At 40.5% G+C, this 26,087-nt stretch overlaps 1 protein-coding gene across 2 annotated transcripts; it reads left to right on the top strand.

Annotated features, from left to right (window-relative positions):
- The first annotated feature begins 580 nt into the window (after positions 1 to 580).
- On the top strand, positions 581 to 22,640 carry LOC124134360 (chitotriosidase-1-like). 2 transcript variants are annotated; one of them, XM_046499129.2, is made up of 11 exons: positions 581 to 682; positions 5,564 to 5,799; positions 6,355 to 6,607; positions 12,415 to 12,539; positions 13,768 to 13,858; positions 14,850 to 15,047; positions 15,433 to 15,567; positions 16,344 to 16,483; positions 20,113 to 20,280; positions 20,591 to 20,787; positions 22,091 to 22,640. In XM_046499129.2, the coding sequence occupies exons 2-11, from the start codon at positions 5,570 to 5,572 to the stop codon at positions 22,255 to 22,257; spliced, it is 1,704 nt and encodes a 567-aa protein (XP_046355085.2). In that variant the 5' UTR covers positions 581 to 682; positions 5,564 to 5,569; the 3' UTR covers positions 22,258 to 22,640. The 2 variants fall into 2 exon arrangements, with proteins under 2 accessions (XP_046355085.2, XP_046355086.2); XM_046499130.2 differs by lacking the exon at positions 20,113 to 20,280.
- The last annotated feature ends 3,447 nt before the right edge of the window (positions 22,641 to 26,087 follow it).

Below are 26,087 nucleotides of genomic sequence, written 5' to 3'. Positions count from 1 at the left end.
AATAACATGAGGCTTTATAATGAGCACTGTATGCATGAATATCTATGCGCCTGACATATAGTTGAATATCATAGTGAGTTCGTCATTTTATCATTACTGTTACATCGCATTAAGTACTACACAAACTCAAACACAACGTGAAGTTATACCAATATTTCTTTAATCGATAACAAGTTCAGCAGATTTGATAAAATGTCACGTATAACTTTATCAGTATACTACAAAAGGTGTAAATATTCTTTCGCCACAACCAAAAATAGTTAAATCTTTTGATGACAGAAAATTTCACAGGAGAACGGTCGGTTCGAAAAACCATTCGTTTTATGAAGTCCATAATTTTCCCACAGGATGAACATTGCAGATGAGATCCCATTATATTTCTGATTAAGTTGAACATGTAACGAGTAAGTTTGTGTAAACCTATACACGCAAGTACAGTTTCGTCGTTGTCCCACGCACCAGCGGGTGCCCGACCGTCTATTGTTGCAACTCCCGTGGTCCACCCCAAGGCTTCCCCGTGCGTGCTGACAGGGCTGTAGGGCTCTCTTCCTTCACACTGCGGCTGTTCGCGGTGAGGTGACGGCTACCTAATGAGAGACAGTCATTGTAGGTGGAAGTGAATAAAACCAGCTGACTCTGGACAACTTGGACACTTCATCACAATCGCCGTGACAGTAACTTGGTGAGTAGTAATATGTCGTAACATTTATATCTACGTATGACGATTTAATTGAAATATTTCTGGATTTAACAGATTAAGATCAGTGTCATATATTACTTGAATTTCAAAGTTAAACAACATTAGTACTTTAAGGAAGGGAATTTATGGATGTCAACTTCTTTATTATGACGAAACACAACGTTTCGGAGTATATGCTTACTTCTTCATCAAGTGAATCATTCCTTCATCCAATAAAGAAATAAGCATATACTCCGAAACGTTGTGTTTCGTCATATTAAATAAGTTGATATCTATAAGTTCTCTTCCTTATGTGTATCACTTCTAAATGCCATTCAAAAACGTGATTAATTCTTTAGTTGTATGTCTTATAGCCCAGATAAGGGATGATAGCAGTTGTTTTGGTGGCAGTTTTAGTTTTTCATATAAAGATATTTATGACTTGTCAGATCTTTATATACCCCTATTTACCGAGAGATTACACGTGAAATCATTAAAGCAACTAATTATAAAGTTCTGATGCCATACTTTTAATAAGTAATATCTAAGTTGTCACAATTGCCTGTGCAGACGCGCCACCTAGGCTTGCCTGAAACTTGTGACCGTGTGTTCGAATTTCGGGTCACCTTGATCATGTGCCTAAGTTTGTCAGCATCTGTACTTGCGGGTTTCACTCAAGTGGTTAACGTGTAAGATCTGGATCACTTTGGGCTTTCTTTCCATATTACACTGAGACGCCGTGATAAAACTGTAATATTGTTTCATATCGGCATTAAACCAAACTTTCTCACTCACTCACCCAAGTGCTGCATTGAAACATTGCATTGAAAGAATAAACAAGTTGAAATCCTCGACAGGATAATTAATTTTACATAAAAACTGTTATTGTACTGCTTAGTACTTAGTTTGGATAGAGATTGCTTTTATATTCCAGAAATATTTACATTAATTGATAAAAAAAGGTATGTAATTCAGCTGTTTGATGCCTCGGGAACAAAGCTCCTTTCTTTAAAGTTACCAATAGGTCATCCTCCCTACTTTGTAATCCTTTTAAATCTGCAAGAATTTGGGAATTTTAACTAGTTCGGAGTAACTGGGGAGTGTGTGTGTGTGTGTGTGTGTGTGTGTGTGTGTGTGTGTGTGTGTGTGTGTGTGTGTGTGTGTGTGTGTGTGTGTGTGTGTGTTGGGTAGTTTGCACTGATTTAGAGACGTTACATTTTATTTAATACCCAAAACACATACGTGAGGTAACCTTTTAATCTTTCATGTCATTCTTATTTTCCATCGTCAAAATAGTATTCTCCTTTCTCACAAACAACACCTGTCTACGTCAGTGATTCGGCTGTATGACAGTGACAACAGTCAATATTGTTCTAACTGAAGTTTCTTTTTCGACAGTGGCGTAACTACCTTACGGGCATAAACACAATTGCCCCTACATATTTTGTCTACTTGCCTTTGCGGCAATCCATCGTTCCACCCGAGGGAGTAATTGCCCATTATCTTAGATTTTGCCTGGAGACTAGATATTTGTTCAGCTACAGCTGCAAAACCAGATATGTTAAAACACTTTTTAATTGAAATTATAATCCTAAATATTTCTTTTAACAGCCTTAAGTATAATTATTATTTTAAGCATTGTTTTCTGGGACAATATATTTCGATTCATATGTCATAATAAATGATGAATGTTGTTACGCCTAAAGTTCTAAATGTTCCTGCTTATGAATTAACGACGTACTTATATGTGCATCTTTAAATGTATATTTATGAATAATATCTGTTAATTTATAATCGTATATGATAAATACCGTATCTTTTTATACATTGTATATACAATGAGCATGGTGTATACTGACAGGACTTATCTGACGACAAATCGAAACTGGTTGACGCTTTAAATCCGAACTTTCCTTTTTCAAGTACCGAGTTCATCTCAACACATGATTTTCAAACATTATAAAATGAAACACTACAATTATTTTAAATATAGTACATCGTTGAAACAGCAAGGTAGTCTACATAGTTGCTTCCGCTACCTAGCGGTTGGTGTGGATGAGGAAGCTACTACATACACATCTGCATACCAGGCATGCGACTACCGGACATAGGTAGACGACACGCCGAAGTACACAAGGATGACCTTTATAGCTTAAACTTTGTCTCACTAGGAATGTTATTTGTGTGTAAAATACTGGATACTTGTAGATATGTGATGAAAAACAAGTGCATGTTTTCGATTGTCAGTGTTTTTGTCTGTTTTTCGACATCGCTGGAGAGTATCTACGTGTGGGTGAAGGTATTATGGAAATCTGTTTTCATATACAGAACGTTTCTTAATTGTTTGTCGGGGTATTTTGGGTACGGTGGTGTAAACAAAGCGACAAAACACTTTCCATATTTATAGGATATCTGCTAAAAGCAGAGTCGATTTATTGATTTATTATCTTGTGCAGGTTTTTATGAATCAGTATGAAATAGTGATTATGTGTGCGAAAAGGTGAACGTATCCTGCCCCATGGGTGGCACCAGTCACAAACACACGCAAAGGCAAGGCAATTACTCACCTGAAAAAAACACCACGGGAACATATGGTACAAGTCAAAATAGGGAAGTGTATCAGACATCACTTTTGTCCGTGTAAGGGGCGGCAGTTCCGTAGCAGTGCAGGTATCCACGGATCGTAGCTTCTATCCCATTATTCGTCCTGTTTATGATCTTCGTTTGTTAGCATCGTATCCTGCGCGTGGGTTTCACCAAAGTCGTAATCAAGATCAATGCAACTTTCCTCCCTGACAACGGCGTGATATAACTGAAATATTGATTAAATCGACGTTAAACCTAACCTAACCTAGATAACCTAATGAAGTTAGTGTTATAAAATACGGGTGTATATATCTGTAATAATAATAACTATAAATTGGGGTAGCCTAGTGGTTAAAGCGTTCGCTCGTAGCGAGGAAGGCCTGGGTTTGATTCCCGACATGGGTACAATGTGTGAAGCCAATTTCCAGTGTCACCCGCCATGACATTGCTGGAATATTGCTAAAAGCGGCTTTAAACCGTACCCACTCCCTGTTAGACGATTACCACTTTGGTGAAAGCGGCAAGGAATGATAGGTCCTGATAAACGAAGATCTTAAACAGGAATGGAATCGAACCTACGATCTGCGGATCCTTGTACTACTTAGGAACGCAACTGAACACAGAAACGACCTCTTCTTTTTTTAACAGTATATCACTGATGCCACGACCTGCTATTTCAATCAGATAGAAACCGAAAGTGTGGCTGATCATAGTGAGTGAGTATGGTTTTACGCCGCTTTTTGCAATATTCCACCAATACCACGGCGAGAAAAGGGCTTCACACATTGTACCCATGTCCGGAATCGAACCCAGGTCTTCGGCGTGACGAGCGAACGCTTTAACCGCTAGGCTACCAGACCGCACCTGACAGAACCATGACCAGTGGATCGTGGCTCGATTAGCGACGCTACACTTACCAGCTAATTGCGGCGTCTTAGTCCATTGACCCCATAGTTTTAAGAATACGTTAAGTGCTGGATACGTTGGTTTACAGATTATCAATTATTAGATGTCACTTAAGTCTAGTATTGGCGTTCTGTAATGTCGAGTCTCCGATTGGTTCAGAATGTTAGCATTGTCGCGAATTTACAGCACTACCTCCGCGGTTGCAGTTTGGAACGTTGCATTGATCTCACACACTGTATAAACACACATCGGTGTGTCATGTGCTTTCATTATCAATCATTGCTTGTTTCAATGCTTAATGTTAAACTACGCTCGGCTATTTGGCAGTCGTTGCAAGTTTGGAGCCACCAAAGCCTAAATTGTTTCACTACAACCTCAAATTTTCCGAGGCATATGGACCGCTTCCGTGTTCTGGTGGATAGAGTGTCTGCCCGGAGTGCGGAAGGTCGGTGGTTCGATCCCCGGTACATCATACCAAACGACGTTAAGAGATGGTACTTGTTCGTTCCCTGCCTGACGGTCGACATTAAGGGTATAAAGCATGGTTCGGAGTTAGTATATTGTGTCTGAGTGGGGTATTCATGTTAAACTGCGGCATTGTATCTCAGTGTGCTAGCACTATAAAACCGGCATTAGGCCGGACTAACACACACACACACACACACACACACACACACACACACACACACACACACACACACACACACACACACACACACACACGTAAATGCACGTCGCTATATACGTGGAATAATCTTGAATTCGACGTTAAACCCCATTTCACCGAACCTCACATCCAGTTTTAAAACCCCATTTCACCTCACCTAACATCTTGTTTGTAAACCGTGTCTTAAATATATACTGTGCAATGATATTATTGTTTTTAAATCATTGTAGTCATTATTTGTAGCATTAGCTTGAATGTATTGCAACATATCTTAACAAGATAAACTTTGAATCAGATGTCATAATTGGTACTTTCTGTATGACGTTTTAACCCGTGAAGATCCCCGATTTGAAAAGGTCTTGAAAAGGACTATGCTTGTCGTAAGAGGCGACTAACGGGATCGGGTGGTCAGGCTCGCTGACTTGGTTGATGCATGTCATCGTGGATCGATGCTCATGATGCCAATCACTGGATTGTCTGGTCCAGTTGATTATTTACAGACCGCCGTCATATAGTGCGGCGTTAAACAACAAACAAACAAACAAACAAACAAACAAACAAACTCTCTTGTAGCACAAGTTGGTCACTATGACCAAAGTTCGGGTATCACTGAGGCCGTCACACACGGCGCACCGACATTATAGTACCGCCTCTGTGACCTAGTTGATAGAGCGTCTGTCCGAAGAGCATGGTATCTCAATGGGCTATGACGTTTTTCTCCACAGGCCAGGATGACGGCCCCCGTCTCTCCCCGCACCCTGCTGCTGACGTTGTTTATCGCTGCCACCGGGTGTCACGGTTATGTTCGGTTCTGCTACTTCACCAACTGGTCCCAGTACCGACTGAACGCGACGTTCAGCCCGCAGGACATCGACCCAGCGCTGTGCACACACATCATCTACGCCTTCGCCGCCCTCGAAAACAACACCATCAACCCCACCGAATACAACGACTTCACTCTGTAGGTTAATCCATGTTCTGCTTGGCGTCACGGGTGGCATGCTCGTCTCAGGTGCCCACAGACAATTGTTCCTGAAAATAGGTTTGCCTCAGGTTTTATGAACATGCTGGATATCCTGCTAAAATGTGAAAACAAAAATTGCACAGCTACTCTTTTCGAAGTAGTATTGCAGGATCTGAAGCAGTGATGAAGAACAAACATTCGTCCCATTATTCCACCCCGGATAAATTCTTGCTGATCTCTAACGCCCAAATGCATCAAGCAAATAAATCTTTATCATTATCGTTATTAATATTAATATTAATTGTTCCCCGGCAGATATGGTCAAATAATGTCCTTCAAGAAGTCCAACCCATTATTATTATTATTATTATTAATAATTGTTCCCTGGCAGATATGGTCAAATAGTGTCCTTGAAGAAGTCCTACCCATCATTATTATTATTATTATTAATTGTTCCTTGGCAGATATGGTCAAATAATGTCATTGAAGAACTCAAACCCATTATCATTATTATTATCATTATTAATATCAATATTAATTGTTCCCTGGCAGATATGGTCAAATAATGTCATTGAAGAAGTCCAACCCAGCCCTGAAGGTTCTGTTGGCCATCGGAGGCTGGGAGGCGGACAATGACCAGTTCACCAGACTGGTGTCCAGTGCAGCCAACATGGCGAGTTTTTCAGAGACGTCCATAGGTTATCTCAGGGAGCACAAGTTTGATGGCCTTGACATTGATTGGGAGTACCCTGCCGGAAGAGGAGGGCCAGCAACCGACAGAGCCAGGTTTACAACACTGGTGCAGGTATGTCGAGGTGAAGGGAAGGGGTCTGTAAATAATCGTGTCTGGACCAGACAATCCTGTGATTGAAATCATGAACATCGATCCACACAATTGGGATACGATGACATGCATCAACCAAGTCAGCGAACCTGACCACCCGATCCCGTTAGTCGGCTCTTAGGACAAGCATAGGGGCCTATTACAGCAAGCATTGGTTGTTGAAGACGAATTCTAGTCCGGATCTTCACAGGTCCAAACTTAGGCAAGTGTCACACATTGGCATTGTTATAAAATATGTTGCAAGTGTAGATGTATGTTCACTGTAGATATCGTAGCTCTAAAGTACAAGTGGGGCGGTCGGGTAGCCTAGTGGTTAAAGCGTTCGCTCGTCACGCCGAAGACCCGGGTTCGATTCCCGACATGGGTACAATGTGTGAAGCCCATTTCTGGTGTCCCCCGCCCTGATATTGCTGGAATATTGCTAAAAGCGGCGTAAAACCATTCTCACTCACGCACTCACTAAATTACAAGTTACATCAAAGAGATCCTCATAGTTCGTCATTAAAAACACAGTTGTGGTAAAACCATGGCTTTGGTGGAAATTATCGCCCTGTAATCGAGCCAAGCTTTTAACGACCATTTCTGGAATATGGTTGGCCTCAGTTATTTAGTATATCGTATATCCATTCTATTATGACATAATATATTCGTACCCTGGACCTATTCAGCACCTTTATGGGTCGGTTTCAATGATACGACACTTACAAATACCGTCAAATCAAATGACGCCGTTCTTCCATTTAAACAAGCATTGGCATCATTTGTACTCATGTCGACTTTTGTGTGCTGTCGCAAATACAACAGGAATGTCTTGTAGCATAAAGACTTCGCTCCCCTGTCTTAGTTGCTTTTTCGTAGTCTCTTTTTCCATCTTAAAAAAATATATTTTGTGATTCGTTGAAATACTCCGAGGGATCGCTCGTATGAGGTCGTGCTTTTGAATGTAGACATATGCCGAACTCGTGTTTAGACATGTCAGACGAAGCATTTTGATTGGTTGTTATATCTCATGAGCAAGAGAATTTCTGTGCTGAGGTGGTGTTAAAAGAGATGGAGCAGGTGGCGTAATTTCTAAAACGAATCTTTGTTGGTGAATGGCTCTGGGGTATTGAATGTAATAGAATGTAGATGTAACACACTAAATAATCGAGGATGGGAGATGGGTGGAATCAATAGCTAACAGGGATGGTAGGCACTGTCTGGGGCAGAATAGTCCAAGTAGATGTGGTTGTGGATTGGGTGGTCACAATGTCTGACTAGATAATTCTGTATCATCGTACCCCGACGGCGTAGTACGTTGTCCATTCCATATGATAACAATATACCGTATTCGGCGTAATAAGCGCCCAGGGCGCTCTCAAAATTAGAAATAGGGGGCTCTTATTAGAATATAATTTTGATGAGAGAAAAATACAGAGTTGAAAGATCGTAATTTTCGTGATTTATGGTGACAGCCTGAAAAGATACAAAAGAAAAGTCTTTGCGTATTATACACGACAGATATATTTTCCAGAATTTAATTGCCCATAATAAAGGAGGCATATAACACACGAGTGCATATTATACACAAATAAATAAGTGTTCATTGATCAATCGGAAGAATGCCAGTTGGGATTGTTCACTATTAGCAAATATTGCCGTGGGCGCTTATTAGAGCGGGGCGCTTATAACGTCGAATACCGTAGGTTATTTCTCGAGAGAGAAGAACCACAGACTGTGTGCACGAGAAAACATTTATAAATATATTTATTAAACCAAAATCAAGATGACAGGATTACAAACATAAAATGTTATACTTAACAGCGTCAGCATGTTTTAGCATTAAACAGATAAATTTGGGGAGATTCTTTTAGTCTTTTAAAATTATACACATTTGGCCATACATAAATTTTGTTAGGAATGTTTATAATTCGCTGCTGGGAAAGAGCTTCACATCCAAACAGAAAATGAAACACGACTCCAACCGCAGGAGAACTGCACATAATCGGACCAATCTGAAAATATTGTGCTCAAGGCCTGTTAAAATTACCAATTTTAGTTTTTAATGTTAAAGTTGATAATATATACTGAACAACAAAAGTTCCTGTGACATTAAATACGATTTAATGCAAAGTTATGGTTTTTTTTACAAAATCTGAAACAATTTCGGTTTGCAACAGATAATAGACTCCTGTAAGTGTTCATATGGTTTAATTTGGCATACTGACTTCAGAAAATGCGTGATTTCATAAAAAAAACATGAACATGCCAAAATGTCAATTTACAAATCAATAGCGTCAATCTCTGGTCAACCTCTGGTTGCGATGCAAGCAACACATCTTCGTCTCATGGAATGGACCAGGTGTCCTGTGAGATATCTGTCCATATCTGCTGGAGCATGTTTCGAAGTTCCTGGAGTGTCTGTGGAACACGTGGTTAACGTCGAAGGCGCCGATCCATGTCATCCCACATGTGCTCGATTGGTGAGAGATCAGGGGAGCGAGCCGGCCAGGGGATGACATTCACGTTGTTTTGTTGAAGGGAATACTGAATCGAGCCAAATGAGGCCGGGCGTTGTCATGTTGAAAGGTAATGCCTGGGCCATGACGACGCAAAAACGGTAGAACAACAGGGCCGATGATCTCGTCGCGGTAGAGTTGTCCATTGAGATTACCCTCTACCACTATCAAACGGGTCCTCTGTCTTGCTGTAATCCCACCCCATACCATAACATTGCCGCCCCCAAACCGATCTTCTTCCATGACACAATGATTGACGTAACGTTCACCTCGACGTCGGTACACTCGAATCCGTCCATCGCTGTGGCTGAGGTGAAAACGAGACTCGTCAGTGAATAGAACTTGTCCCCACTGCATGGCCGTTCAGCGAAGACTCTGTCTGCACCGTTGTAGACGTGCTTGAAAGTGGTTTCCTGTCAAAATAGGATGTCTGGCAGGTCTTCTGGTGACAATCCCTGCACATCTGAGGCAGCGACGTACGGTTTGTGAAGATATTCATCGAAGGCCAGGGATGCGTCTTGCAGTCACTGTTGCTGGCTGGAATCGATTTCGTAGGTGTGTTGTTCGAATCCAGTTTTCTTTTCGATTATTGGTTACGCATGGCCTGCCACTCCGAGGATGGTCTCTGACTGCTTTCGTCTGTTTCCAACGTTACCCTAAACACCAAATGGTGTTTCTGTGGACGTTATATTGCCTTGCAACATCACGTTGACTCGATCCTGCTTCAAGCATACCAATGGCTCGCAGACGCTCATTTTCGGACAGGCGTGGCATTTCGTAATGTTGAATAATTGCGTAATTTTATTGTTTTTCTGAGTGGTTGTTCTCAGCACGATGCTAAACAATGCATATGGAATCCCCTTAACGCACATGTTTTTATACCTATTCTTGAGTAGTGAAATGCATGGGGCTTGCATAAAAGTCAACTTTTGCATGGAATGCATGCTTTTCTGCAGCAGTTGCGTTTTTGTGATTTGATTCCATACACGTACTACAATATTGAAAACCAAACTTTACTTGTTTGAAAAACAACTGAAATATTGGCTTTCACAAGAATATTTGTTGTTAAGTATATATTTTAGATAGATATTCCTCACATATTCATTTCCGTTTCTTCGTTTTATGTAACACATTTCAATTTAAGATCAAATTAAAAGAGTGAGTGAGTGAGTGGGTATGGTTTTACGCCGCTTTTAGCAATATTCCGGCAATATCACGGCGGGGGACACCAGAAATGGGCTTCACACATTGTACCCATGTCGGGAATCGAACCCGGGTCTTCAGCGTGACGAGCCAAATTAAAAGAACTAAAAAGAAGAAGACACTCATCAATTACTCATCTCTGTGTCATCGTTTCCACACCAACATCAACGATATTTAACAGTTTATCTCGTAGGTTATTTCCCAGCTCCCTGGCATGACATCAGTTGCCTATCCCTGATTATAAACCTCCTGCTACGTTTGCCTAATTTGTATTGTAATTATCTTCCTATCTCATACAACATGTTGGAACTTGTCGAAACTTTTTTTCTATACATTTTAGAAAGGTCAGTTTTTAATTGTTGAAGTGAAGTCATTTGGGTGCAGTTGTCATACATATGTGTTGGTTTATGTTATTGACCTGTTGTTGGTTTCTGTTTTTAAACCGTTTTGTTTCTAAGTCGATCCCTTTTAACCAATGGTTTTGCAATCCCAACTATACATGTTAGCAATCGAGCAAACCAAATACTCGACCGGCGCCTATAGTCAATTTCGCAGAGGCAACACATGTTCTGTGACTATAACGAGCGCTCAGTTATGACTTTGACAAATATAGAATACAATTATTATATTCATAAAATGACTGAGATTTATGATCAATTCAAAAGATAAAAAAACCAAACAACTTTTTATTACACACTCCAAATAATATTATTTCTGACCTTCCCAAAGCAGGACTGCAAAATCGTTTTCGTCTATGCGTAAGGAGACCAGTGAAGATCCGGGGTAGAATAGGTCTTCAGCAACCCATGCTTGCCGTAAAAGGCGACTAGGCTTGTCGTATGAGGCGACTAACGGGATCGGGTGGTCAGACTCGCTGACTTGGTTGATGCATGTCATCGATCTCAATTGCGTGGATCGATGCTCATGATATTAATCACTGGATTGTCTCTTCCAGACTCGATTATTTACAGACCGCCGTCATGTAGCTGGAATATTGCTGAGTGCGGCGTTAAACAACAAGAATGCAACCAACCAACCAATATATCCGTAAGGCCTCAATGTGTGATTGAGGAACAAACTGGGAATCAATATAGTATATGTGGGATCGAATTCCAGGATCGGGAACTGTTAGCAAGTATGACAGGTTACTGTTCAGGGCCCCGTTCCACAAAGCGATCGTAGTGCTAAGATGATCGTAACTCCCATACTTTAACATAGACTTACGACAGACTTAGCACTAAGATCGCTTTGTGGAACGGGGCCCTGGACCGGAGGTACCTGGTTTGTAGAGGCCTACTTGGTTATTACAATGTGTGCAGAGGCTTACTTCAGTGGAGAAACAGGTTTCTCACAAAGTTTCTTAAACCCCACGAGAGTCGACAAAATATATCAACCCCACAAAAGGCGTGTGTTGTTCAAAGCCTTGCACGACAGGCATGGGTTGCTGAAAATCAATTCTAACCCGGATCTTCACCGATGGATGGATCGGGTGGCCAGGCTCGGCGACTTGGTTCGTTGCTTGTCATCGTATACCAATTGCGTTGATCAATGCGCTTGATGGAATTCTGTCTGGTCCCGACTCGATTATTTATAGACCGCTGTACATAATATTGGTGGAATATTTCTGGTGGCGTTTAATTCAAAATACAGGAGGTTTCTATTAGTACTTGGTGTATAAGGATTTATACCGAAAAGACTGCCTTTACAGTAAATAAAGAAGTCGTTATCCATAAATTGTGAACCCGTGAAGATCCGGGCTAAAATAGGTCTCCAGCAACCCATGCTTGCCGTAAAAGGCCACTATGCTTGTCGTAAAAGGCGACTAACGGGATCGGGTGGTCAGGCTCGCTGACTTGGTTAATGTATGTCATCGATCCCAATTGTGTGGATCGATACTCATGATATTAATAACTGGATTGTCTGTTCCAGACTCGATTATTTACAGACCGCCGTCATATAGCTGGAATATTGCTGAATGCGGCGTTAAACAACCAACCAACCAACCAACCATAAATTGTGTCTACTTTGTCGTCGGTCAACTAAATAATGCCTATTGGTGTGTTACAGACGCTGAATGCGGCTTTCACCGAGGAGTCAAGGATAAGTAAAAAGCCGAGACTGCTGTTGACCATCGCCGTTGTTGCTGGCATCAACCAAGCAAACAACTACTACCAGATCGAAGAGATCAGCCGGTAGGTCAAACAGCGCTTACACGTAGAGAAGTTATAACCTCGTTGTGTCGAATTTCCGGTTGTCTCGAACTCATTTGAGAGATCCAAGCATCAAAATTAAGCATAAAACGTTCCTGATGTCTTGAACATCGGATAACTCGAACCCTTTTCAGTTCCCCACGAGTTCGACACAACGAGGTTCGACCGATACAAAGCGTCATTATTAAAGGTCACCTTGGTGTGTAGGGTGTCAAACATAGACATATGCTGACAAGCGTCAATAGGTCCGAGACCCGTGAAGATCCGGGGTAGAATTGGTCTTCGGCTACGGATGCTTGCTGTAAAAGGCGACTATGCTTGTCGGAAGAGGCGACTAACGGGATCGGGTGGTCAGACTCGCTGACTTGGTTGATGCATGTCATTGATCCCAGTTGGCGGATCGATGCATATGATATCAATCACTGGATTGTCTGGTCCCGATTCGATTGTTTACAGACCGCCGTCATATAGCTGGATTATTGCTGAGTACGGCGTTAAACAAACAAACAAACAAGGGTACACTATAAACGGGATTCACATATGTGAGGTATCGAACCCGGGTCGTCGGCTTGACGAACGATGACTGTCACTACTTGGCTACCCTGCGGGCTCTAGTGTCTGACACCAAAATGCCTAATAAAATACAGTGAACTACGGTTATAACGAACTCAAAGGGACCACTAATTTTAGTTCGTTATAACCGTAATTCGTTAAAAGCATATATACAGCATAACTACAGAAAATAGTCGGGACTAAAAGGTTAGTTCGTTATATCCGTCAGTTCGTAATAAGCGCGTTCGTTATAACCGTAGTTTACTGTAGTAAGTTTATTTTGTTTCTACGTGACAATTGAAATAAACATCTGAATCTCCAAAGACGTTAATGAACACCCGATGATTTTTCATATGATTTTTTCATATGATTATTGTTAAGCTGTCATGAACATAACGTATTAACTATTGTCATATAAAATAGTGGGGTGTACTTTATATCTTTGGAGTAGTATATTAGATATAAAAAAAAGGAATTATTTGACAGAATTGAACTATGTTTTGATTCGAGTTGGAGTAGGCTTCAATATATACTCACCGACAAAAGAAACGCGAATACCATACATGTTTGCTAAAATATGAAGAATTACTCATATTCAAGAGATATTAGATTGGTTCGACGCACAATCTGTTGTCATAATGCTGTTTTGATTTTGCAGCAATATTGACTTCATTAATATTATGGCCTACGACTTCCATGGCAGTTGGGAGAGCACAACAGGGATTCACAGCGCCCTCTACCGGGATGTGGTATGTATGATTAAGTCAGTTGTAATATGGCCGATCTTTTGGACATTGTACACTGTTCCCACAAATTGGATACGTTGTCCTCGGAGTGTGTGAATGGGTGAATATGGTTTTACGCCGCTGTTAGCAATATTCCTGCAATATCACGGTTGGGGACGCCAGAAATAGGCTTCACACATTGTTCCCATGTGGGAAATGGAACACGGGTCTTTGGCGTGACGAGCGAAAGCTTTAACCACTAGGCTACCCCAACGCCCCATTTTTTCTCGGAGCCACTGTGGATAAAAGGATGGCAATTTGCATATATCATCAAGGGAAAATTATGTAGATCAAGTTTGTTTGCAAACTGGCATTGAGAATATATATTTTACAGTTGTGGCCCTTTAGTTTTTTGGATTTTGGACTATACTCCGTAATGGGACACATTTTCCCTGAAACCGCTATTGATACAAGGGCTACCTTTTGCATACATCATTAAAGGATAAATATAGAGATGTAATTTGAGAATCAACTTCGAGAATTAATATTGTACAGAGTGAGCTTTGAAATATTTTTTGGGACTTGGTGCTCAGTACTGTCAATGGGGTTTTCTCGGAAACCATTTTCGACGACGGGTAAGGGGCGTAACTCTAAACAGCAAGTTGCGACGCCGTGGTATATATTCGTTTTTAACCTAGCTCATTTAAGTGGAAATGAAGGACCGATATTTGTTTTTAACATTTCTTCACCGTGAAAAAACACCCGGAATTCCCGCATTCCAGACAAAAAAGTATAAAGCGGCAATCTGCATTGTTTTTGGACAGCGTTAATACTGTAAAGAGTACAGGCAAGATTGACAAGCTTTCGCCGTATTAAAATATGGAATTTTCAAAAGGTTAGTCACCAAACATTCCTGCAATAGTGCTCCTGCACAGTTCACCATCATGTACGTATTCAGTCAAGGCTAAGAGCTTCAAAAAGAGCGGATCGTTTATTTCAAGGGTTGTTTTTGCAGGATGACTCGATCACCGGTTGGTTGAACGCTAAAGCTCCACGTGAGAAGCTGGTCCTTGGTATGGCTGCATATGGACGCACGTTCCGTCTAGCATCGAGAGATCCCAACCCCACCAACTTTGGACTTGGTCAGCGTTCTGCAGGACCCGGGATGGCCGGACCAAACACGAGATCTAACGGAAGTCTCGCCTATTTTGAGGTACTAGCGAGACCATCGGTATACTACCTGAAAAGCCGAAGCGGTAATATTACTTTGTGGAACGGGGTCCTCATAGGCTTTGGTGGTTAGTGTGTACGACCCTCTTTTGATTGTCCATCCTGTTATGGCACCCTGGACCCATTCGTTACTATAGCTTCGTTAGAGTCCAATCAATTTACACTCATGGGCGAAGGAAAGTCTGTGCTAAGTTAGTGATAAGAGAGATTGAGACTACCGAAAAGATTAATTGAGGAATGGATCTAGGGTTTTATCGTATTAGAATTGACATACAATGCATTCTACCCTGGATGATCGTGGAGGATCCACGGCTGACATGTATAACATAAAGGCGATGTAAAAGCGGCCTCATTTTCATTCAACCTAGATCTGTGAGCTGTTAGTGAAGGGAAACTGGAGTGGTACGTACAGCGCCATTCACGACAGTCCCATGGCCTATGGTTATGTCGGCAACGACATCAACTGGGTTGGGTACGACAATATTCTCAGCGTCCGAGAAAAGGTAGGTCTTTAAATCGGTTACTAATCCTAGGTACTGTTGCCAACTGTAGGTATTCTGTTGCCAGCTGTATGTATACTGTTGCCAGCTGTAGGTATTATGTGGCCAAATGTAGGTATTATTGTGCCAAATATAGGTATCTGTTGCCAACTGTAGGTATTCTGTTGCCAAATGTAGGTATTATTGTGCCAAATGTAGGTATCAGTTGCCAGCAGTAGGTATTATGTTGCCAAATGTAGGTATTATTGTGCCAAATGTAGGTATCTGTTGCCAAATGTAGGTATTATTGTGCCAAATGTAGGTATTATTGTGCCAAATGTAGGTATTATTGTGCCAAATGTAGGTATCTGTTGCCAGCAGTAGGTATCTGTTGCCAAATGTAGGTATTACTGTTCCAAATGTAGGTATTATTGTGCCAAATGTAGGTATCAGTTACCAGCAGTAGGTATTATGTAGCCAAATGTAGGTATTATTGTTCCAAATGTAGGTATATGTTGCCAGCAGTAGGTATTATGTTGCCAAATGTAGGTATTGTTGTGCTAAATGTAGGTATCTGTTGCCAGCAGTAGGTATTATGTTGCCAAATGTAGGTATCGTTGTGCTAAATGTAGGTATCTGTTGTCAGCTATAGGAATTGTGTTTCAGATGTAGATATTGTGTCCCAGTTGTAGTCATTGTGTTCCAACTGCTGACATTGTGTTCAAGTAGCCTCGTGTGATTGATATGTAATAGGGTTCCTGTTGTCTTATCTGATTTGTCGATCTGTGGTTTGCTTCCAGGCGAAGTACATCCGGGATCGCGGTCTGGCCGGGTCTATGATCTGGTCCCTAGACCAAGACGATTTCCGGAACCTCTGCGGAGACAACCGCTTCCCGCTAGCTGGCGCCCTACTGGAACACCTGCCGTCTGACGGAGAAGTGTAAGTGGCTTTACATCAATATATATCTGGTAGCTTCTCATCAAGCATGTCAACCTATATCAAGAAGGAAAACGGTACTGTGATCGTGACTTTAAACATCATGATATGTTTTCTTGCTCTTTGAAAATATAAAGTCGACTGTGTTTTAATTGGGCTGAAGATAAAAAGTGAACAAATCCATTTTTTTTATCCAGGTTTTGCCGAGACATTTTTGTGTGTTATTTTAATTTGAAGATGTCATTAAAAACTCGAATCAAGTTACTCTGATCTGGCCGGTTCGTCGCGGACAACAGATGTAGGATTGACCAATCTCCGAGATCATATTGCCCAAATCGTTCAGATAGTTATCATTGAGCAATAAATGCACATGATCACAGTTACCTTTGCCTGTGAGAATGTATATACAGTAAAATACGGTTATAACGAACTCGAAGGGACTACTAATTGTAATTCGTTATAACCGTAGTTCGTTATAAGCATATGTACAGCATCTATACAGAAAATGGACGACACCAAGAAACAGTTCGTTATATCCGACAGTTCGTTATAAGCGTGTTCGTTATAAACGTAGTTTACTGTACGCTGCATCCTAAACCGCCGGGCAAAAGAAAGAATACCCTGAAACATTGGATTTGACCAAATATTAAAAACATCAAAACGTTATTTGGCTGAAAACAGTCGTTGAAATACTACCACTGTAACGTCCAAATCACAACTGTGATACCTTTATACAATACATCACCATCAAATAACCTTTTCTTGTTTGTTTCATTTTTAAGCCTCCATCAAACTTGGATGTATACATGGATGTTTCTTTAGCGTTAGCCCATCAGTTTATATATAACAATGTAGCAGCTTCAATTACACAATATATACGTATTTTATGGCATTATTATTTAAGAAATATTATATTTTACATATAACAATGAACCTTGTGAATAGCTACATAGTTCATATTGTATATCCCTGCATTGTTATGATATTTAAGCTTTACCTTATTTGCACATGCTTCATATACACATACGCTGGGGCGGCTTGGTAGCACAGTTGTCAAAGTGTTCGTTCGTCACATAGCTGAACCAGGTTCACTTCCAAGATTGGTACTAGGTACCTGGTGACAGGTAATGTTGGTTCAAGAAATCTCTCTCAATCAGCTAGACACCAAATATGCACTGTAGCCTACCATGACCTGATTCTTGCAAAATAACCGAGCTCTGCACATTGCCCATTGGTCACCATGTGGCCCGCCATTAACAGACGTCTACGCCAAGACAGTCTGTCCATTTGAAATTCGGTCAGTGATCCAGGACATGCCAAAACAGGGCTACAGCCTCACACAGAAGTGAGTCGAGTTTGACGTGCTGCTTTGAAATAATTGTCAGTAATTAAACGCAGCTTTACACACAAGGGAGTCGAGTTTGACGCGTGGTTTGAAAGGTGTATCAGTAATGCAAGCTTTACGTGTCTGGCAAACGCGGATCGCAGAAGCTCTTCATTTTAGTGAAAGCCACGAGCACGGTAATAATGTAACTGTATCATTGTCGGACGTCAGGAACTCAAATCGACGTAAGGTGGGAGGAAAACCCAAACTGTCGTAGATCGTAGACAGTTACCACTTTCGTGAAACTCGTGAGCAGTGAGTGCAGAGAGACCAAATATCCTAGCCCAGGCAGTCCGTGTTTCTACTACTACCGGTGCATCTTCGACTGTGCTTTCGCAAAGCACAGTAGAACATTTTAGGGCTGGGACGAGTCCAAATTTACTACCCGGGTACCCACCCCCTATTACCCGACCCTCTCCGGGTACCCACTGTATGTCTCAAGGGATACAAAATGTCCGATTGGGAATTTTTTTTAACACAGCACTTGCAAAACGTATTTAGATACACGTATTAAACGATCTGGTCATGCATACACTGAAGTAGACTTATCTTTATTCATATCTTTATTCAACCATATGAAAAGTCAGAAGGAATGGGTGCATAGTCAGAAAGAAATGCGAACATTAGTGACTTGTAGTGTAGAGTTCTAGATAATTTTTGTCATTAAACAATATATCACATGACTAACCACGGGTCCGGGTAGTCCTGTGGGTACCCGGGTCCAACTCAGTACCCACCCGACCCGGGTACCCGAGTTACCCGTCCCAGCCCAAGTAGAAATGTCATTGTATTAACAGCTACCTTGAATCTTATTATCTGTGGAATCTTATATAGGCAACTACTATTTTCGACCAATCTGGAAGTTAAAACTTGGTGGATTCTAGAATATACTGGAAACAACGTTACCTAAGGCTATAACACAAACGCTACCTCTATACATATGTGTGTATATGTGTCATGTGAACGCGTTTACTCACGTATGTATATTAACACCAGGATCAAATTTGCTGTATGCTTGGAGCAGGTGCAAATGTAAATTTACACCATTGCAAATATGCGCTGGGTGTATATGTTGTAAATGGAACTTTTATGCCAATGCCAGAGAATGATCTAATTAATATATCTGTTGATTTGCCAACGCCAAACAAATCGGACCACATATGTATCCTGAAGTTGAGGCTGATAAGAACACAGCAATACCGACTTTTATGCGGACATTCAGAGCTGGGTGGGCAGTGTTTCCTTTGGGTTTCAAAGAGTGAAAAAGTTATGTACAGATTAAACAAAACACATGTTGCTTCATGTGAAGGTTTCTGTGACTTAACTCTCTTCTCAAGTGACTTTTGGTGAAAACAACTTTTTTTCCTGTTGAACGTCCTAAAAAGACTGATGAATATGTGTACCTTACACCATTTACATACTTCATTTACACACATTAATTAATTTCCATGTTAACGCATAGTACATTTACATGTACACATGTGTGCATAGTTACACATGTGCAAAATTACTTATGGGAGTAAATGTTGTGCATGTGAACGGGGTATCAGTGAACAGGACGTTGTTTCACCTCACCTCATCCTTGATGAGTGAATGAGTTGTATTTAACGCCACGCGTTGTACATTATTTCAGTCCTATTAGGTGTGTGTGTAAGATGTGGATGGAAAAAAACCAAAATGATGCAGGCTATGGTCGCTTAGCCAAGTGGTAAAAAGCGTTTGCGCCCGGTTCGATTTCCTACATGGGAACATTCCTCTTCTGTGATAAAAGATAAAAGCGGCGTCAAACCAAACTCACTAACTCATTTACCACTTTGGTGAAACGGACGCGTGTAAGGTGCTGACAACCAGTGATCATAATCAGTGGATTTGAACCCGCGGTAATAGGATCATGATACGCCTAAGGGAAGCAACTCTGCTCATCAAATACCGATGAATTACACGACGTTTCTTTCCGTGCCAGTTCCCTTGAAGAACAACTGCCTTCAGGGGATATAAACTTCTATGCTACCTTTTGGAGTTTTGCTTCCAACTGCTTTAAAGGATGCCACAATCACTTCGCTTCAACTGTCTTATTCTGCGAAAGATGGAGGCAGGCAATATTTTATTGCAGCACAGCTTAGCTTACCGTATTAAAAGCTACTTTGTTATGCAAATGACTAACTGCACTCAGTATTTACCCCAGCACCCTGACAAATATATCAGTGGAGCACCTTATACAGAGCGATTAATATGTTGCTGATGTTAGTGGGGAGACAACGACAACTCAGGCTGAAACTTCAACAACAACACAAGATGAAACAACAACAACACAGGCTGAAACTACAACAACACAACATGAAACTACAACTACACGGGAAGACACGACAACTCGCCAACCGACAACCACGCTCACAGAGGTCTCGGAAACATCTAGGTACACCGAGAGACAATCCAAGGAGACTGGTCAGCAATGAACCAGACGGAGGCGTTTCTCGTCCAGCCGTTTGATAGAGGAGGGAATTCCAGATAAACCGTTTTAATGAACCACTTCTTTCCTTACTTGATCAAAACATGAGATGTCCTTTTTCAAGATGCTAAATATACAGTAAAGTGTATGCCCCTAAGGGAAATATATGTGTCATTTTACGAGTATACCTATATCTGAGATTAGATAAACAATTTTGTGTTTTTATTCTGCAGACAGGGTAATGTTGATTAAATATAAATGTCTACTTCATCTGCAGTGATGATTCTACACCTTCTGACCCGGGCTGGGTTACAACGACACCAACGCCTTCAACGCAGACTACGACAACTCCTATACCCACAGAGGGAACAAGTGTTCCAACAACAAAAGCCCCACGAAAGCCTACTCTGAGACCCCCAAGGATCCCCTTCTCAAGGCCAATAGCGCCTTACAGATGCAACTTTAGACTTGCAGGTGAAAATCTTTATTTGAAGAGATGTTGTGAAATACCCTTTTCTTGTGACTTGACCCGTCATGCATACCATTGGGCAGGTCTTGCAAAGCGGTATAAGTGCTACAAGTATTGCATGTTCATGTGTAGAGGTTGCACTAGGCGTACATAGGCAGTACAAAAAAGCGATCTTTGCGTTACGACTCTCTACGGTGGCTTTGTGGAACGGGTCTCATAAGCCGTAAAATGCCTTTGCTTCTACCATTACATGTCTCCTTTAGATCTTTATAAGTAAACATGATTTGTAGGCATATTATGTTCGTATTCTCCTCATTCATTTCCAACATTTAGGGTATCAGAGTAAGTGCTCTCGGCTTTTTGCTATTCTATTTAGTGTGTTGTCCCGAGGATGGTGTCACGTGTAAGGCAAATCTAACTTTCCTACAGAGTGTGGAGAGTGTCTAAACCTACAGCTATATCAGACGCGTGCAGTTGTGTTATGTCTTTTGTCTGATCTTTGAAACACAGTGAAACCAGACATCATCCCCTGATAATATACTGTACTCTTCCATGATAAAATACTTTTCCTATGAGGGGGCAAGGTTAGCCCAGTCGTCTAAGGCTCTGCGTTTTGCTGTGAGCAGAGGCGTCCATTGGGCACCTACGATCGTGGGTTCAAATCCCGGTTCACCCTGATGATGTTTTTGGATTTGTCAGCGCCATGCCCGTCTTCGTGGGTTTCACCAAAGTGGTAGACGTCTTAGACCTACATCACTTCGGGCTTTCCTCCCACAATAAGCTGATATAACCGGAGCACTGCTGAAAGCGGTGTTAAAACCAACTCACTTACTCTTCCTGTGCTATACTTTCTCTGCTGATGATATATATTCTTTGGCGATATAGGTTCTTTTCTGGTCCACCCGGCTGAGAACAAAATCCTAGGCATTCCTCATTGCTGGTTTTAAGAGGCGATACAACTGGATCAGATCCTGTGACTGATTGTTATTATCCCCAGTTACTATGGGTCATTACTCAGTCTCTGATTTGCCTGACCAAGACTCCATTATTTACATGCCGTCGTAATATGGCTGCATATTGCTATTGCGTTTAACAATATTCACGTTTGGAATGATATAAATAATTATCTGGTGAAAACATACACTCCTCTCACGTGATGTCCATTTCCTTCTGAGGATATACAATCCTTTAAGTTGATGTTATATAGGTGTATATCTTGGACGCGACGTTAAACCCCATTTCACCTCACCTCTTAGGTGACACGTATTCTCTGATTATTATATTCTTTCTCGTCTCCATATTTTCTAGATGCCAACCCCGACTCTCTGGTCCAGGGTAACCCTCGCATGTTCGTGGCCTGGAGGCGAGGAGTAATGAGCATCGTGTGTACCTGTCCTGGAGCTTTTGTCTACAACCCCTGCATCAAGCGCTGTGACTACAAGACCAACAGGGCTACCTGCAGTAGGTGGTTCTAATGGCCATGAACCAAGGAAGTCAAACACTACCGAAATTCTGAAAAACAGCATTCTTTGACAGAGGTTAAGACCAAACTATGACTCAACAACCGATACTATATTCTCTTTGTAAAGATCTATTTGAAAGGCTCTTTTCAAATTACCTCAATTTCTTTTGTAAAAATGTATACATTGATATAGCTGTATTACATTCCTATATCTTGACCGGGTGTAATATGACATGGTATTAAGTGGCCATTTCATATTTAAAGCCCCACAAAATATGTCAAAGAAGAAAGCGCATGTGATTCATACCTTGACTTGGATTATTGTATCGTTATTTTATAAGATTTATATTTTTGTATCCATTAGAAAATATTTTCTTCTTAATAAATATCCTGCAGGTGCAAGGCGTTTAGTGTTTGTTATGATTAATAAGGACTGAGTCAGATCTGATCAATCTGATGCTGACGTAGGTTATCAAGTTTGTGTCAATAATAATATAACTGTTGCCCATCCGTTGGTATTTGATGACAGACTTCAACACTCCGGGGTTCCCAAAGGTGGTGCTCCTATGACAGCATGAAATGTAGAAGTGTCATTGTGTGAACAGCTAACTTGAATCATAGTCTCTGTGGAATCTTATACAGCAACTACTGTTCTGAACCGCAAAAGAAACGTCATCTCAAGTAACATTGCATGAAAAATTGTCATTTAACTATATGGGTAATTTTTGTCAAAGTTTCTAAGATTTAACATTACCTTGTCCGGAAAAATGAAATTTGATGATAAAAAACAAAGGAGATGACAATAAAACCGATCGCCCAAACGCATCACGGCAACAGCCATGGTGACCCGATGCACGTGAGTTCCTTGCAAAATGAAATGCACATGCATTTCCCCATTTCTTGCCCTATAAAAATCCACCCAGATCGAATAACATTCAATAGTTATTGAATTGCTACCACATGTCAAGATTGACAAGAATTCACACTTTGGGGTAGAAGTATGGGTTCACAAAGGTGGTGCTTCTAAGATACCTAACAGTTTAGTACATTGGGAAATACAACACACAAGTTTACAGCAAGAAAAATGTAATACATTACGATAAGAGTTGCTGTGTTAATTTAAGCGTAATAATATCACTAGGAATTTTACAATTAGTGTACATGTTATAATATTGTGCATAAGAACATAAATCACTATTCTACCATGTATTAGGAAGTTACTCGATTCTGATTAGTCAATCAGAGGCTATTAAATCATAATAAACCCCCTCTACAATGACAGTTGCAAAGTAATACATGCAAAGTTGCGGTTACTGCGACATTCAAAGGATATGGGGCAAAACATTTCGTGCAGAAAACATGATAGAAACCTTCAAAGAGAATGTATTTTAAGTTTTGGGGACAACAGAGAGCTTGGAATTTGGCGCTTTTCCATATACAATTGTAACGTCATATCTTTTGCGTCACAATGACCGATATGACGTCATAATGGTGCGGTGTAGAACGAAAGCTTTGCAAAGCTTGCTTAGTTTTCTTTCTTATTACCAAGTTGCCGTGCATATATGCCTTCAATGCCTGTTACATGTTCGAGTGAAGTATTACGGTGTTAACAAACTGTCTGAGCATATACAACGCCATATTTTGTTTAAAGGCTGTTGTCAGTCAATCCGTAATTCACATCGACAACCCACTGAAAACACTTCACTCAATATGTTTGCTAGCACGAAAGAGTGCCCGTTTTACTTAGTCATGGTAGAATGGAGATAAACATATTGTGTTTTCCATATAGAGCTAGGTTACCTGTAGATTTAACCGCGCTAAATTTAACATTTGAAATGAAGTTTCAACTTTTAAATCTAGCGCGGTTAAATCTGAAGGTAACCTAGCTCTACATTGAAAACACAGTATGTTTATCTCCTGATTCAGTGTCACAAACGCTTCGGACATTAAACCTATAATTTATTAGAATAGCCTAAACTGAAACACTGAACGTTCACACGAAGGGTGTTGGGGTAGTGAAGTGGGTTAAACGTTCGTACTTTGTGCTTAAGACTCGTGTTTGATTCCGATATGGTCCAATGTGTACAGTCCTTCCTTAATATCGGAAGTCTTGCAGGAGAGCTGGCGTAACCTTGTGGTTAAAATGTTCACTCTTAACGCCGAAGGACCGGTTTCGTACCAACACATTGGCCGTGATATAAAGGGAATGTTGCTGAAAGCTGTGCTACACTTCAGGAGAGTTTGCAGGAATCTTGATAAAAGCCAATCACACTCACACTTGGAATAAGGATCGCGTTTGTTTGCATGTGGTGATGCTTTTGCGAGACAGCGATTAGAACGAAATCATATAGGGTCATTTACAGAGAATATGCAAAAAATGGGTGGGCTCGGTTCTACTTTCTGCAAACAAACATGGTGTTGTACTTGTCTATGATAGATCAATTCATTTAAGCTTATTGTAAGTCATACAATGTGTTTGTTATCATCATTATAGTAAAAGTACCGATAAAAAACATTCCGAAATGTCTAAAAATAAGTTTCAGCTGAAGCTGTTTTGCCTATTATCACTGTCCGCTGACTAATCATGTACCTTGTTATGTGATACGAGAGTATATTAATGCGCACATTTCAGGAAAATTTTCAAAGTTTGTGAGAAATGAGAATACCTATTTGTAACGATGACATTATAATTACGTTATTAAACTTGTGCCTTTTAAGTATGGTTAATAGCCTATATGAGTAAAAAAACATTATGTTTATCTCGTCAAGGCTATTTACGTACATTGTGTATTTCTAATCAAGGATATTTACTATCCACAACATACTCGCGTTCACAGTTCAGGAGCAGCGGTATGTCCTGAATTTTGGGGAGGAAAACTGAAAAAAGATTGTAAGTGTAGTAACCAAGCATCAGATATTCACAACGAGTGCTGGCTTGATACAAGCAAAAGTATGTTTATGACACTATACTAGATTTCCTTCAGAGATAAAATATGACATTAGTAATAGAAAAATAAAATTAAAGTCCTGAATATATACTGAATATTTATTAAACGAAAACTCTCTCTGCTGTATACAAAAACATAACAATCTTTATAAATAATGACACAATGTTCTTACTTAAGATGTGTATCATGTGAGCTTTTATATAATTTAAACCTTTCGGGGTAAACTACAATATATAACTCACACTTACATACATAATCCGGTTGGTCTTATGTCCGGGTTTGTATGTTTGTGCTCATACGGGCTTCCAGATAATCGGCTCCTGATCCACTGGATTTCACTGTAACATGTGCAGTGCTATTCCCCAAAAGTATTCATTGACAATCAGAAAAGTGGTTAGACATTTCAATTAGATGCTATGAACACCCAGATGTAACATGTCTTCCCTCATATCATTCGTTACCAACTCGTGTCATTCAAGGACACGGAATGTCATATTTTTCCCCCTTCATTTTTAGAGGCTGAAATATTATTTTTTCTTCATAAAAAGATAGCTGAGATTGGTTTTCTGTCACATTTCAAATTCAACATATATAAAGAATGTTAAAATTTTCTCAGTGTTCACTCAAACAGCTAAGACAGCACACTGAAAATAGCTTTAAAACAAAGCTTTTGTATGTAATACAAAAGACCATTTTTACAACACCGTGTGTCGTAAAAGCCAAGTGTGCAGTTGTCTTCAGATTGGCAGAAAATAGGTCAACTTGACATATTTGTACTCAAAACAGTTCGAAAAATGTACTTTTCAATTGCTAAGATTGTGGATGATGGACATAAAAAGCATAACTTTGTATGAAAACTGATGATAAAACGTTACCTAACTGAAATTTGGACACA

This window comes from Haliotis rufescens, unplaced genomic scaffold (assembly GCF_023055435.1).
Source record: "Haliotis rufescens isolate VD_foot unplaced genomic scaffold, xgHalRufe1.0.p SCAF_11, whole genome shotgun sequence".
Taxonomy (NCBI): Eukaryota; Metazoa; Mollusca; class Gastropoda; order Lepetellida; family Haliotidae; genus Haliotis; species Haliotis rufescens.
Note: the sequence above shows the minus strand (reverse complement) of the source record. Positions and strands in the feature narration are given on the sequence as shown.